Raw genomic sequence first — 14,623 nt, forward strand, 5'->3', positions numbered from 1 at the left:
TCAGGTTTCATCCCCCTTCTTCCCACAACTCTCCAGGGCTCCTACCTCCCTTGGAGTTAAGGCCCAAGTTCTCCCTGTGGCCCATTGTCCCTGTCCTCTCCCTGCCTTCTCATACCCTCTTTCCCCCATTCTGCTCTAGCTACATAGGCCTCTTTGCTCTTTTTCCAACAGGTTAGGCAAGGTCCTGCCCTAGGCCCTTTGCACAGGCTATGCCTCCTGCCTGGAATGTTCTTCAGTCTTTGCTCTATGTCACCTCCTCAGAGGCCTTCCTGTGGACCCCCTCTCCTATTTAAAAATAGTATACATCTCTCCTCGAACCCCCATACACTCCCCATTGTCCTTTCCTTTTATTTTCTCTCCTTTTTTTTTCTTTTTCTGAAGCTGGAAACGGGGAGAGACAGTCAGACAGACTCCCGCATGCGCCTGACTGGGATCCACCCGGCACGCCCACCAGGGGGCGATGCTCTGCCCCTCTGGGGTGTTGCTCTGCCGCAACCAGAGCCACTCTAGTGCCTGGGGCAGAGGCCAAGGAGCCATCCCCAGCGCCCAGGCCATCTTTGCTCCAATGGAGCCTTGGCTGTGGGAGGGGAGGAGAGAGACAGAGAGGAAGAGGGGGGGGGGTGGAGAAGCAGATGGGCGCTTCTCCTATGTGCCCTGGCCGGGAATCGAACCCAGGTCCCCCGCACGCCAGGCCTACGCTCTACCGCTGAGCCAACCGGCCAAGGCCTCCTTTTATTTTCTCATCATTCTACTAACACTAAGTTTACTTACTTTTCTTGATTATTGCCTGTCTTCTGCTTTATTGTCAAGTCATAGGAGGCAGGGTTTTTATCCATTTTGCTCACTGCCATGTCCCCAAGGCAAAGAACTGCCAGGCACATAGCAGGTGTTCTATAAATATTGGTTGAATGAATGAACGAGTGAATAATAACTGAGGTGGTTTACTAGGATTGGTCCTGCCTTACTCGTTTTGTTGAGCAGAAAATGGGTTCAGAGAGGGGAAGTCACTTGCCTGCCCATCTGGAGGAAAGACTGGGATTCAACCCCAGGGCAATAGGGAGCCAGGGAGGTTCCTGAGCAGAAGTGAATCTGGCTGGCGGGAGTGGTCAGGGCTCCCAGAGCTACCCCTGGGCTCAATCCCAGGGAAGCCAGGGGCCACCCTGACCTCACTGAATCAGACTGTGGTTTCCCAACACCCTGCCTGGCCACTGGGGAGTCTGAGGGACAAGAATGTGGTCAGAGGACAGGAAGGTCCCCATGAGACTGTCCTGTGGCCCTTGCCCTGCCTTTTACCCCCAGTCCTGTCCAGTGGAGAAGCCACAGCAAGATCAGTTCCTGTGGGTCCAGAGAGGTGGACATGGGGCAGGGGGGGGGGCTGACCTGTCTAACTTCTTTCTCCTGATGATCCTGCTCACTAGTTTCCAAGACATTCATTTATACTAAAATGTGAACTTTTACTCCAGGAAGCTAGAACTGAAGGGGTAATGCTTAACCCAGGGGGACTGGGCACTAAAAGTGCATTACAGACTGGATGGCAAGCTGGTGTGTGTGGGAGGTATCACTCCTTTCAAATCTCGAAGCCTGACCTGTGCCATGCAGTCACAACTGCAACTGAGACTCATCCTGGTCAGAACAGAGGTCATGGGGCCTTTGAACAACATGAAGCACCTTTATTCTGGAGAGCATACCCCAAACAGCAAAGCAAGTGCTCCTGGAAGGCCGAGTTGGTGCAACCCAGCATCTTTGGAGACCCCTCAGTCCAAGATGTAGAAGCTGGGGGGGGGGCAGGGAGGGTGCTCATTTTTCAAAGCCCCAAATAGAAGCCATTGGGTAAAATGTGTTTCTCTGAGGAGCTTGGTGACCACAGACCCAGCTGGGGATCCCAGTTGTGTGCTGGTGATTAGTCGGATCTGAGTTAGGTTCACATCCCCATATGTCCAAAGGGAAGACTGGGAAGGGTCTGATGTCAGTAAAACTGGCCTAGATTAAGAATTCTGCTGCAACCCCCCAACTCGAGCCTAGGCCAAGGTCAAAAGGCACTGGCTGTTTGTGCTTCTTCATGGCCACTAGGGGGCAGCAGGATATGGAGGTGTAGGGTAGCTTCCTGCTGCCTCTGTGGTTCAGAGGCCTCATCCCGTCAGAAGTCCAGCTCTGGCATCAGCGTGTGCTTGGGCCGGCTGGGGGCCTCAGGCTCCTCCTCTGGAATGTCCTCCGGGAAACCTGTCCCGTTCCGGTGCTGGGCCTGCCAGGCTCTCTGCTGGGCCGGCCAGTCCAGGTGTGCCCAGCGGGGGTCAGGGCTCCCCACGACCTCATCGACTAGGTTCTCCAGGTCGGGTACGGGCTCTGATCGCTCTATAAGGACGGGCGAAAAGGGCCCCACGAGCCAGGGCAGTGGCACGGCCTGCATCACTAGCTCTAGCAGCTCATCCACGCATGCGTGGGCCCGAGCCACTCTGCCCCGGCCCTCGGCCAACGCTGATGCTGACACGTCCCTGAAGCAGCGTGCGTCAGCGAAGGCAGCCTGCAGGGCGTTCACACTGCGCCGTACCTCAGCCACCTTCTCCTGGGCGCCCTGGGGCAGGCCTCGCACGCTGGTCTCCAGTGCGTCCACTGAGCTCTGTAGCTCCTGCATCAGACTTCGAGATAGTACCAGTGTTTCCAGCTCTGCCTGCGGGGAGAGGAGGGGCGGAGCCTCAGTATCCCGGATGGACATATGCTGAGACAACCTCCCAGCCTGTTTTCCTATAAACACACAATGGGACTATCATCATGCCTTAGTTTCTCCCACAGGTACATACTGGGACCATCACCCTAACTCAGTTTCCTCCATGGACACAACGAGACAGCCTTGCCTCCCCAAAAGCAGGAATCGGGAAGGTTTTAAAGGACCCACAATAAGACTTCCCCTGCCTCAGTTTTCTCAAATGGGCACCCAGTAGGACTGCCTCACCCTGCCACAGTTTCCTCCATACGCTCAGTGAAACCAAGCCCTGCATTAGTTTCCCCTTTGGGCACTCAATAGGACTGTCAACTTGCCTCAGTTTCCCCATGGACATTCCAAGCAGCTGACGTCAGCAGTTGGTTAGACTAACAGCTTGAGCCTGGCCTCTGGCAACCCCGGGCAGATCCAGAACCTATCACCCTACCTGGCTGCGGCGGCGTCCGTTCTCTGGGGTGCACAGACTCCAGTCCTCCCACAGCTCATGCACCTTCCCAGGGCAGGCTGGGGCGGTGGGGGTCACCCCACACTGCACGAGGTCAATCTGTGAGGATGGGCGAGGTGGTCATCAGAAGAGGATTTGGGGGAGTCGGGGAGCCAGGACTGATCTTAGCTTGGATCTGGCCTCAATAAGTATTTAGGGAACACCTCCTGTGTGCAACGTTCTGCACCTGCTGATCCAGCCTGGCCAGCCTGTTCCCTGTCTCCTCCACTCTGGCAGACCCCGTGACCTGTGGGTACCCTAAAACTGAGACTCATGGCTAGGCATTTGCTCATATTGGTCCCTCTGCTAGGTATACTCTCCCCTCTCTCCCTTCCTGATTCACTCCAGTTCAAGTCTCAATGTAGAAATCACACCCCCCAGGAAGCCTTTCCTCCTCCCCTCCTGGCTGGTGGATCCACGGCACCTGCTATGTTCCCTGTTAGGACCTTGGTCCCCCAACTGGACTGTGAGTGTCTTGGACGGGGCTCTGTGCCTTTAGTACCCAGGCCAGGGCATGTATTAGAAGAGGAATAGAAATAATCGTGGCCCATCCATACATTGGAATATTGTTGAGCCATAAAAAGGAAGTTCTCACACATGCTACAAAATGGATAAACCTTGAGAACATTACCGCTCAGTGAAATAAACTAACTCAGGTGCTCACAGGCGCCCTCTGGTGGCTTCTCTGGGGATGACAGATGGGTCCAGGAGGAGAGCTGGGGACCAGGTGAGCAATCTTGGGGACTGGACCCAGGTGGTGGAAGAGGAGGGAAGATTCAGGATAGACTTTGAGGGCAGAGATAATATTATGGCTGATGTGTCTGATGTGGGTGGGTGTGAGAATGCAGAACTGCTGGAAGTTGAGATGAGAGGGGATGTGGGATAAGCAGGTTGGGACATCTGAATTTATCAAGCCCAGTAAGCAGGAGCTGTTATGTTCCTTTGGAGCAGGGAGGGATGGACAATGGGGGAGGAAGCTGGGTGTAAGCTGTAACCTAAAGGATGGAGAGGAATGGGATTGGTGACAGAAGAGCAAGGGAAGAGGCACCTTCTCCCTCTCTACCTACCTTAATTGCCTATAAATTCCAGCTCCCACTTTTCCTCCTCCACAAAACCCCTTCATTACTCCCCAGGCTGAGCCTTAGCACCCCCTGAGCTTCCCCAGCCCAGGCACCCCTCTTCCCAGCCCTGAACACACACAGCGAGAGGCAGCGGAGCCCAGTTCCCTCCCCCTTCAGTCTAGCATGGGACCAAGCACTTAACTGGCACTCAATCCATGCTTATTGTTCTGCATTGTGGGGTGGAGGCAGGCAGAGGGCTCTCACCAGCTCCAATGTCTCCCGGAGCTGGGCCAGTGTGTCCTGGGCATGGTGTTTCTTCTGCCTCAGTTTCCCCAGAGAATGCTCATATGCCAGGTGGCGGAGCCGTGTTGAGAGGGAGCCCAGGCGCACAAAGTAGCCCTGCTGTCTCCTCTGTTCTTCCACTGAGCCCACTTCTGGGCCCTCAGCCTCAGCTGCCAGCGCCACTGGAGGACAGGATGGGGGAGAGACGGTCAGAGTGGACACTACCTCTATGTCTGTTCACCCTTTTTCTGGCTGGACAAGCCCATGGGCTCCCAAATTGATAGTGTCTCTTTACCAGTATCAATTCATTCAATCCTCCCTAAACCCTATGATGTAGGCACTATTACTAGGCCCATTTCATAGAGGCAGAGAGAGCTGAAGTCCCACAGTGTGAAAAAGCAGAAGTGGGATTTGAACCCAGTCATTCTGGCTCTATTTTTTTTTTTTTTGGTATTTTTTCTGAAGCTGGAAACAGACTCCCACATGCGCCCGACCGGGATCCACTCGGCATGCCCACCAGGGGGCGATACTCTGCCCATCTGGGGCGTTGCTCTGTTGCAACCAGAGCCATTCTAGCGCCTGAGGCAAAGGCCACAGAGCCATCCTCAGTGCCCGGGCAAACTTTGCTCCAGTGGAGCCTTGGCTGCGGGAGGGGAAGAGAGAGACAGAGAGGAAGGAGAGGGGGAGGAGTGGAGAAGCAGATGGGTGCCTCTCCTGTGTGCCTTGGCTGGGAATCGAACCCGGGACTCCTGCACACCAGGCTGACGCTCTACCACTGATCCAACCGGCCAGGGCCCATTCTGGCTCTATTCTTAACCACTCTACTAAACTGCCTCTTATATCACAAGTGCCTGGCACACAGTAGGTGCTTCATAAATGCCTCACAGCCTTTCCACTGAGGAGGGAGCACATCAACATATTCTTCTAGTGTCGTAACACAGCAGTTAAGAAGTCAGATTTTCTCCAGGGCCAGCAGACAATAATGGAACATTGGAGAAAGAAGGGCTCTAAGGGGGCAGATGCTAGGCATTGGCTGGGTGGCTTAGTGCATAGAGCATTGGCCCGGTGTGCAGACATCCCAGATTAGATCCCTGGGCAGGACACACAAGAGAAACGACCATCTGCTTTTTCCTTCTCTGTCTTTCCCTCTCACAGCCAGTGGCTCAATTGGTCCAAGTATTAGCTTCAGGTGCTGAGGATAGTATTGGCCCCAAATGGGCGTTGCTGGGTGGATCCAGGTTGGTGCACATGTGGGAATCTGTCTATCTCTCCTCCTGTCACTTAAAAAAAAAGGGGGGGGGCAGACGCTAGCTATTCAACCCAAGTCTAGTTTTTTAAGGCAAGCCAGAAACCGGGATTTATAGGACAAAATCTGATTGTGAAAGTCATGCAATGAATTAAAACATTTTAAAGGCACTGTACAGGCCCTGGCTGGTTGGCTTAACGGTAGAGTGTCAGCCCGGCATGTGGATGTCTTGGGTTCGATTCTCGGTCAGGGCACACAGGACAAGTGACCATCTGCTTCTCCACTCCTCTCCTTCTCTCTCTTCCCCTCTGGCAGCCATTGCTTGATTGATTTGAGCAAAGTTGGCCTTGGATGCTGAGGATGGCTCCATGGCCTCTGACTCAGGCCGAAAAAAAATGGCTCCATTCCTGAGCAATGGAGCAATGGCCCCAGATGAGCAGAGCATCACCCCCTAGTGGGCTTGCTGGGTAGATTCCTGTAAGGACACATGCGGGGGTCTCTCTGCCTCCCCTCCTCTCATTAAAAAAAAAAAAGGCACTGTACAGGCCAGATAATACAATTTGGAGTGTTACCAGTTTGAGACCACAGCCCTCTCAAATTTTTTTTTATCTTTTATCGAGAGAGTCAGCAAAAAAGAAGGGAGACAGATGAGAAGCATCAGTTCGTTGCAGCACCATAGCTGTTCATTGATTGATTTATCATATGTGCCTTGACTGGGGGGTTCCAACAGAGTCAGTGACCCCTTGCTCAAGCAGCGACCTTGGGCTTCAAGCCAGCAATTTTTCGGCTCAAGCTAGCAACCTTGGGGTTTCAACCTGGGTCCTCTGCACCCCGGGCTAATGCTCTATCCACTGTTCCACCACCTGGTCAGGCAAGTCTTTAAGCCATTTACACCCTTGGGGTCTGGTTTCTAGTAGGATGTGAGTGAAGGGCATGGAAGGGGAGTGGGAGGTCAGGGCTGGGCTTTAGCTCCACATTGCTGCTAATCTGTTGTGGCCTTGAGTGAGTCCTGAGCTTTTCCGATTTGTAACCTCTGGGGATGGGGACTGGGCAGGGGGTTTCAGGGGCAGGGTGGGGAGGGCACCAGCCTCACCGAGCTCCTCCTCAGTCATGGGCAAGAAGTGGTCCACCAGCTCCTCCGACTTGCCCAGCACAACGTCCACAGCGTGGCTCATGGAACGCTTTAGCTCCACACTCCAGCGTCGGCTCTGCCGTGCCAGGCCTGTCACACTGCTGGCCACTGCATCCTTGGCTGAGGTCACCACCTGGTGGGAGGTAGCCCTGATCCAGGAGCTGTCAGTTTCCGGTTCTCTTCCCTGACCCCTGGGGCTGGGGGGTCAAGGATCCCTGGCCCCTTCCCAACTCTGGGCCTCAATTTCCCCTCTATAAGTTGGAGGAAAATAAAGTCTCTCCCACATAGTGTGATTGAAGGGGTTACCAGCACCTACTGGCATATATTAAGTGCGCTATAAATATGGGTGCCATTTATTTCAATGTGGCTGATTTTTTTTTGTTGACCAAAGCCTAATTTGGTCCCAGAATCCGACTGGCAGAGGCACTCAGGCCAGGTCTGGAAGGAGGCAGCCCCCCTCCCACCTCCATCCCTGCAGGTCCCCATGGTCTGGTGCTGTACCATCTCCGAAGGTTGCTGGAGAAAGGGTAGCTTCTCCTCCAGCTTGTCCAGGCCCCTGCAGGCAAGATCATTCACTGTAGCCACTGGGGGGAGAGAGGCAGGAAGTGAGAATGTGGGGAAAAGAGGGAAATAGGAACAAAGAGGGACAGGTAAGGGGGAGGTTCTGGAGAGAGAAGCAGAGAAAAAAGGAGAGAGGGAGGGAGAGTGACAGGCAGGGAGAGATCAAGGAAGGCCTTCATGGCAGGGAGACCTGGCTGGTCCCCTGAGGGGCTGGAGACCCTGAGGGACTGGGTAGGCCACCAAGCTGGGCCCCGCCTCCTCTGCTTTCCCCACCTCTGCCCTGTTACTGGCTTCTGCCAGCTGCAAGGTGACTCCACACCCATGCTCAGCTCAGATGCCTCAGCCGAGCAGGCTCAAGGTCACTCAAGCCAGCTAAGAAGGAGGTGGGGAAGGCCCTGAGCTAGGACCCTAATGTGACCATCTTCTTCAGTCAAATGTGAGGCCAAGTGTCTGTCTCCCTCACCCCCATCAGGTTGTCAGATTTGACTCCTGAGCTGGTCACAGGTCTAGGGAAATGCGGGGCTCAGGGCAGATGGAGGCAGGGACAGAGGGGCAGATAAGGAAGGGAGGTTGGAGACCCAAGGCACCACAGGCCAACCAACAAGTGAGGAGGACATCAAAACAGATGAAATGGGGACAGAAGTAGGGGGACCACAACTAAATGACTAAGGGCAGATGATAGCCAGGCAATAAAACATAATATGCAACAGGTGTGTGTGTGTGTGTGTGTGTGTGTGTGTGTGTGTGTGTGTGTGAAGGGTGGAACAGGCAAAAAGGAATTGGGAGATGGCACTGAGAGAAAGACTGAGCAAGGATGACAGGCGAATGGGGGTCAGGAACAGGCAGTCAGACTAAAGGCACACAGGACAGGGAAGACTGAGGAGGGACACCCAGGTCAGAGGGTCCACCCCAGCACATGCTATGTGGATGGAGCACGAGACGGTGGAACCATGGGGCAACCCCGGGACTCTGGCCAGGGGGACTCACACTGAGGCTGCAGGTGGTTGATCAGTGGCTGGGCGTGGTCCAGGGCACTGTTGGTAAGGCTGCACACGCAGTTCTCAGCCAGGCGGCAGGCAGAGCCCAGCAGTGGGTGCCTGTCCTTGGCTGCGCTATAAACATCGGATACCGCAGTACACGTGGCCCTGACCAGGGGCAGGGCCACAACTCGCTGCACCACGTTCTGTGGGAAAGGGCAGCATCAGAGGGGCTCCCAGGGATGTGGGAACCTCTGCCAACACATTAGCTCACTTCTTCTCTATGGGCCAGAATGAGGGGTGGGCAGGGGTGTGAGCACCTGGCTGTGTACAGCAGAGGAAACCCACATGAAGGTCCTCACAGGCTCCTGTTCTCCATAGCACACACAGCATGAAAAGTTCTGAAAGAGTCTGGCAGCTAAGGGCACATAGTCTTTGGGGCAAAAGTGCCTGCATTCAGTTCTGTTTTGGCCACCTCTGAGTTATGTAAGCTTGGGCAAGTGAGTGAACTGCTTGGTGTCTTGGTCTCCCATCTGTAAAATGGGTTTGAAGGGCTGGGGTGGGGATTCTAGGAGCCAATGTATATGCAGCACTTGGAACAATGACTGATGCAGAGTAGATGCTGAGAGTGCTGATATTACTGTTTTTGTTTAGAGTGCCATGATGGTGGATACAGAAACAGGGAAATAAAGGCAGAGACCCAGAGGTGGAAGAGGGAAAGTCGGGCAGAGGCCAGGTAAGCCAGCTGGGTGTGCTTGGAGGGATGCTACTGTCCCTGGGCATCACTGTGCCCCTCTGGGATATGGGTAAGTGGTGCAGAGGTGCCAGCTTCCATGGTCCAATGCCCTAAGAGTGAGGCACTCACAGCAAACATAGAGGTGGGAGGGGGTACTCAGCCTGCAGCTGTTCAGGGAGGGATTGTCTCCCACTCTGCTTCATGCCCTGCTCCATAGGAGGTGCAGCCCCTCACCTGCTGGTCCTGCTCCCACAAGCTGGGTCTGTGAGTCTGAGCTGTCTCATCTTCTGACATGCCTGCTGCAAACAGGGTCACCCTGGGGGGCAGGATAGAGTGAGGGGGCCATCCCTTTCAGCTCCCTCCCAGGCCTTGGGTTCTGGCTGGCTGGGCTCTGCTCTGTGACTCCAGCAAGTCTTGTTCCTTGGGGCCTCAGTTTCCTCGTCCAAAAAATGGGGTAATGATAATACTTCAGAATGTCATAAGGAGCACGGACAGTGAGTGCCCATGACTCTGCACACAGTAGGTGCACACTAGAGAGCCTCTAGCAAGATGGAGACCCTGTAGTGATTCAAAACATAGGCTCAGGATTTGAACCCTGCCATTACCTGCTGTGTGACTTTGGGCAAGTGCCTTCACCTCTCTGGGCTGTTTCCTCTCCTGCAGAGTAGGGTGGGTCCCTGTAGCCCCTGCCTGGGAAAGAACTGTACAGCAGCCCCCGACAGGGATGCAGGTGGTAATTACAGAATTCCAATAAACCCAGTCACTTTGACATTGGGGGAAACTAAGGCACACAGCGGTTCCTTGCTGGGCCCAAGGTCACTCAGCTTAAGCTGACTCAAAGTAGGGAGTTCGACCTCAGACTCCCCGGCAATTCATCCCTACCCCGTGCTTTCAGAGCTGTGGTCCCCGCCCAACTGGGTCCCGAGCTTCAGCCAACTGGGCCAAGGGTCCCAGCCACCTGCTCCAGCCCGTCATCCCCCCTCCCCTCACCATGCCGCTGGACTCTAGCCTACCCACCCATTTCTGCGCTCCCAGGCCTGAGGGGCACTCCTGGACGCCACCCACGTGGTACTCACCTGGGCGCGCGCAGCCTCAGCCCCCAGCACGGACCCCAGACTAGGGCTCCAGTCTCCGCCCCCTGCCACCCCGCCCGCCTTATAGTGGCTCGGGGGGCGGAGCCTCCTGAGACTGACCAATGAGGAGAGGTTATGCGGGGGCGTGCTCCGGGGGGCGGGGCTCTAGGCCCCCTCTCTCTTTTCCGATGCTCCCAGAGGAAAGTGCGGTTGCCAAAGTAACTTGGGAACGGTGGATGCCCAAGGATTGAGCTACTTTCGTGGGTCACATTTGGCCACTTGTCACCCTCACTGCTATTGCCGCGGAGACAATGGAGGGCGATCACAGCCCCGACCTCCTCCTCCAGTGACCTTGAGCAAGTACTTAATGTCTTTCTATATTTTTAAATCCTCCCCTTAACTGAACCAGGAGCCAGGCCGGCCCATTCCGTCAGATTGCTTTGTTTTTTCCCAGCGAGAGAGAGACTGACAGACAGGGACAGACAGACAGGAAGGGAGAGAGATGAGAAGCATCAGCTCATAGTTGCGGCACCCTAGTTGTCCATTGATTCCTTTCTCCTATGTGCCTTGACAGAGAGTGGGGTGGGCTCCAGCTGGGTCAGTGACCCTTTGCTCGAGTCAGTGACCTTGGGCTTCAAGCCAGCGAACTGTGGGATCAAGCCAGCGATGATGGGGTCATGTCTGTGATTCCACGCTTAAGCTGGTGACCCAGTGCTCAAGTGTCCCAGATGCTCTATCCACTGCGCAACCGCCTGGTCAGGCCCCTTAGATTGCCTTTTACAGATGAGTAAACTGAGGCTCAGAATGTTTAAACTACTTGTTCTGGGCCCCACAGGGTTTGAAGGATTCAATTTAAACCAAATTCTGCCAGGCTCCAGGTCTAGCTTTTTCATCACCATGCCTGGAATGACCACCAATGTGGACATGACACTCCTAGGGGGCTGAAAAAGGCAAGCATGGCCCAACACCCCAGAATCCCCAAATCTGACCTGGCCCCACTATGTTCAGCATCGTGTCATCAGGTGGCTCCAGGTTCAGAATTGTGATAACACCCCTGGGCTTTTGCCCATCCATTCAGCCCCATCCAGCCTGGCCATGCTTGCCCTGGGTGGCTGCCCCTGGGTTATCACTGGCCAGCATGACAAATTGTTTGGAGACCTGAAGCAATCTGGCTTAATTTAAACCTTACCAGAACACATGCTCTGGCAGGAATCTGCCAGTAAAATGACACCCTGGGCAATTGTTAGGGTTTTATTTCCAGTTAAGGGGGAGGAGGAGCAGCAGCCACAGGCCATCAGATCCCAATTGCCATCCATTTGGGATTTCAAGTCCAGCACCTTAAGCCCTGGGTCATGCCTCCTCTTTCCTTCCTCATCCTGGAGACTTAGTAAGTTGACTTGGGAGATGCAGGAACACAGTGAATGTCAATTTTTCCCAATTCTGTTCAACAATTATTTATTAAATCCCTCAGCTCTGACCCCTGAGTGATGATTAGGAGATAACTCAGCCCCAAGGCCCTTCAGAGAGTCCCCCAAATTGGGAGAGACCCAGTGTGGCCCCAGTGTGGCCAGAGGGAGGGTGAGGGATCTGAGGGACCCGGGAGACCAAGAGATCTGGGAAATGGGGAAGGCATTCTGGAAGAGGGTACAGCTTGAGCAAAGGCAAGGAGGTCAGAGAGCCTAGGGGGTGTTCTGGGAAGCATGGGCAAAATGGGTCCGGAAACTATGGGAAGTCTGCCTCATCCTTAAAGAGGAGGATTAATTGTCTAGTGGGTGCAGTATTCTGCCAGGCCACCCCAACCCCTCTTCCCCTTAGCCTCAGGCTTCAAATAGGACATGGCTGCGGCCAGGAGTGTCTTGCCCTCCATGGCTTCAGGCTCAGCGCAGCATGTGCTATTCCGGAAGAACATCTTGTCTTTATTGTCCACAAGCCACTGATAAAGGTCGTCCAAGTTCTGGTCGCAGGTCCAGCGGTTACCAGAGATGTCAAAGCCATCCTTCATGTCCCGGCCTGCCCCGGGCCGTCCCAGGGATGACCAGAACCCTTTCGGCACGCTTTTCAGTAAGTTGTTGGAGAGGTCCAGCATGTCCAGCTGCTTCAGACCTTGGAGGGCATTAGCTGCCACTGTGCCCAGCTGGTTGTCATTCAGGAAAAGGTACTGCAGGTTTGACTGGGGCACCAGCAGCCCCTCTGGAAGCACTTGCAATCTGTTGCCATTCAGGTACAGCCATTCCAACTTCAGGGGGCCCCTTAGAAGGTCAGAAGGCAAAGTCTCCAGCTGGTTATTGCCAAGGTTAAGGATGCACAGGTCGGTGAAGTTGGCCAGCAACCCAGGAGGCAGCATCCGGAGGCGGTTCCCAGATAGGTCCAGATGCCTCAAGGCTTTCAGGCCACGCAGCCACGAGGTTTCCAGGACTTCCAGCTGGTTTTCCTGCAGCACCAGGGTGTGGAGGGCGGCTGAGCCCTGGAAGAGGCCAGTGGGCAGCCTGGTCAGGGCATTGCGAGTTAGATCGAGCACCTTTAGCTTAGGCACAGGCAACAGACACTTGGCTGAGAGGTTCTCCAGCCCATTGCTGGAAAGGTGTAGTTCCTGGAGGTTAGAGACGCCCTCGAGAATACTGAGTGGCAGCTGAGTGAGGTTGAAGAACTCCACAGACAAGTATATGGTGTCGCCTGAGAGGTTGTGGGGCAATTTGGCAGGTGGGTAGCAGGTGACGGAGCTGCCGTTGACTGAATGGAACACCTGGCAGGCTTCAGGGTTTGGGGCAATCTTCTGGGCTGAGGTGGCCACAATTAGTAGGAGCAGGAACAGGGTTCTAGAAAGATGGGAGTCCAGGCCCCCTGGGCTGTAGGCAATAACAGAAGGTGCTTAATGAGCCGAAATGAAAATGCACTCAGCTCAGTGAAAATATACCCAGAATCTGCCCACTTCTTCCCATTTCCTCTTCCAACCCCAAGACTGTGCCTCCTCATTGCTCCCCTGGACTAATGCAGTTACTTCCTCCTCCTCTTCTTGTTTTGAAGACAGAGTCAGTCAGTGAACTCCTATTCATCCTGCAAAGCCCCCAATTCTTTTTTTAAAATTAATTTTAGAGATTAGAGAGAGAGAGAGAGAGAGAATGAGAGAGAGAAGATGGGGAGGAGCAGGAAGCATCAACTCCCATATGTGCCTTGACACAACAAGCCCAGGGTTTTTTTTGTTTCGTTTTGTTTTTGTATTTTTCTGAAGTTGGAAATGGGGAGGCAGTCAGACAGACTCCCACATGTGCCAGACCGGGATCCACCTGGCATGCCCACCAGGGGGCGATGCTCTGTTGCAACCAGAGCCATTCTAGCACCTGAGGCAGAGGCCATAGAGCGCCCTCCCCCCCCCCCAAGCGCCTGGGCCAACTTTGCTCCAACGGAGCCCTGGCTGCGGGAGGAGAAGAGAGAGACAGAGAGGAAGGAGGGGGGAGGGGTGGAGAAGCAGATGGGCGCTTCTCCTGTGTGCCCTGGCCGGGAATCCAACCCGGGACTCCTGCACGCCAGGCCGATGCTCTACCACTGAGCCAACCGGCCAGGGCCCAAGCCCAGATTTTGAACCAGCGACCTGAGAGTTCCAGGTTGACACTTCATCCACTGCACCACCACAGGTCAGGCTGCAAAACCCCCAATTCTAATTCTCCTTTTCCATGAAGCTTTTTCTGACTTTGCCAAGCAGAACTCTGTTTCCCCCTCTGTGCTCCTCTTCTTTTTGTCAGGTCTGACTAAACCAGCTTAGGTTATCTGTGTCCAGCTCCATCTTGCTTTAAGCACTTGGGTACAACCCAGGGTTCCAGGTGCAAAACGGCTCTGAACATGAAAAGTGCCCAAGCAGGTCTGGGGGAGTGCATTTGGCCCTGGGATTGGGTGGTTTACAGTTGGCACTATAACCCTTAGAGGGCTGGGGCTCCTGCTCCTCTCGGTCCCTCCAGCAGGCCTCCGACCTGCGGGGTGGGCTCCCACACTTTGCCTGTGGTGTCTACAGGTGAATGTGTGTATGGGAGCAAGCCTGGCCTAGTTAGAACCTGAGTGTTGGTCTGTTCCAGCCTGTAGGCCTACATCTGGCCCTGTGACTTCAGTGGGTCAGACAGAAATCTGTGCACTGCCTGCTGTCCAAGCCTGCCCAGGAATGGCAGGGTGGGGGCCTACCTCTGGTTTCGCCCTGGGCTCCAAGAGGACATGGTGGCCTTGCTCTTTTCCATCTAGGTCCTTTGGTCTGGCGAGTTGGCCTTATACCTGCCTGGGTGGGGCACAGGGCACCAATCATAGGGAAGTCCCCACCCACATCCTGTTCCTGGTAGGGGCTGACCCTGAGCCAGGCAGAGGAAAGG

At 54.7% G+C, this 14,623-nt stretch overlaps 2 protein-coding genes across 3 annotated transcripts; both read right to left on the reverse strand.

Moving 5' to 3' along the window:
- Positions 1-1,646: 1,646 nt before the first annotated feature.
- On the reverse strand, positions 1,647-10,331 carry PLIN5 (perilipin 5). Of its 2 annotated transcripts, XM_066344652.1 has the most exons (8): positions 10,275-10,325; positions 9,433-9,514; positions 8,473-8,668; positions 7,426-7,508; positions 6,886-7,057; positions 4,529-4,728; positions 3,147-3,263; positions 1,647-2,668 (listed from the first exon to the last, which is right to left on the reverse strand). In XM_066344652.1, the coding sequence occupies exons 2-8, from the start codon at positions 9,490-9,492 to the stop codon at positions 2,138-2,140; spliced, it is 1,359 nt and encodes a 452-aa protein (XP_066200749.1). In that variant the 5' UTR covers positions 9,493-9,514; positions 10,275-10,325; the 3' UTR covers positions 1,647-2,137. The 2 variants fall into 2 exon arrangements, with proteins under 2 accessions (XP_066200749.1, XP_066200760.1); XM_066344663.1 differs by lacking the exon at positions 8,473-8,668 and having other exon boundaries at positions 7,426-7,480; positions 10,275-10,331.
- A 1,378-nt stretch (positions 10,332-11,709) lies between these two features.
- On the reverse strand, positions 11,710-14,539 carry LRG1 (leucine rich alpha-2-glycoprotein 1). Its single transcript, XM_066344676.1, has 2 exons — positions 14,442-14,539; positions 11,710-13,117 (listed from the first exon to the last, which is right to left on the reverse strand). Exons 1-2 carry the CDS (start codon positions 14,492-14,494, stop codon positions 12,037-12,039), a joined length of 1,134 nt encoding a protein of 377 aa, XP_066200773.1. The 5' UTR covers positions 14,495-14,539; the 3' UTR covers positions 11,710-12,036.
- Positions 14,540-14,623: the final 84 nt, after the last annotated feature.

The sequence above is a fragment of the Saccopteryx leptura genome, chromosome 1 (genome assembly GCF_036850995.1).
Source record: "Saccopteryx leptura isolate mSacLep1 chromosome 1, mSacLep1_pri_phased_curated, whole genome shotgun sequence".
Taxonomy (NCBI): Eukaryota; Metazoa; Chordata; class Mammalia; order Chiroptera; family Emballonuridae; genus Saccopteryx; species Saccopteryx leptura.

Coding starts and splice junctions, on each gene's coding strand:
- LRG1 (XM_066344676.1), bottom strand. CDS start 14,494: ATGGAAAAGAGCAAGGCCACCATGTCCTCTTGGAGCCCAGGGCGAAAC. Junction 13,118..14,441: donor AGCCCAGGGCGAAACCAGAG/GTAGGCCCCCAC, acceptor TATTGCCTACAG/CCCAGGGGGCCTGGACTCCC.
- PLIN5 (XM_066344652.1), bottom strand. CDS start 9,492: ATGTCAGAAGATGAGACAGCTCAGACTCACAGACCCAGCTTGTGGGAG. Junction 3,264..4,528: donor TCCGGGAGACATTGGAGCTG/GTGAGAGCCCTC, acceptor CCATCCTCACAG/ATTGACCTCGTGCAGTGTGG. Junction 2,669..3,146: donor ACGGACGCCGCCGCAGCCAG/GTAGGGTGATAG, acceptor CTCTCCCCGCAG/GCAGAGCTGGAAACACTGGT.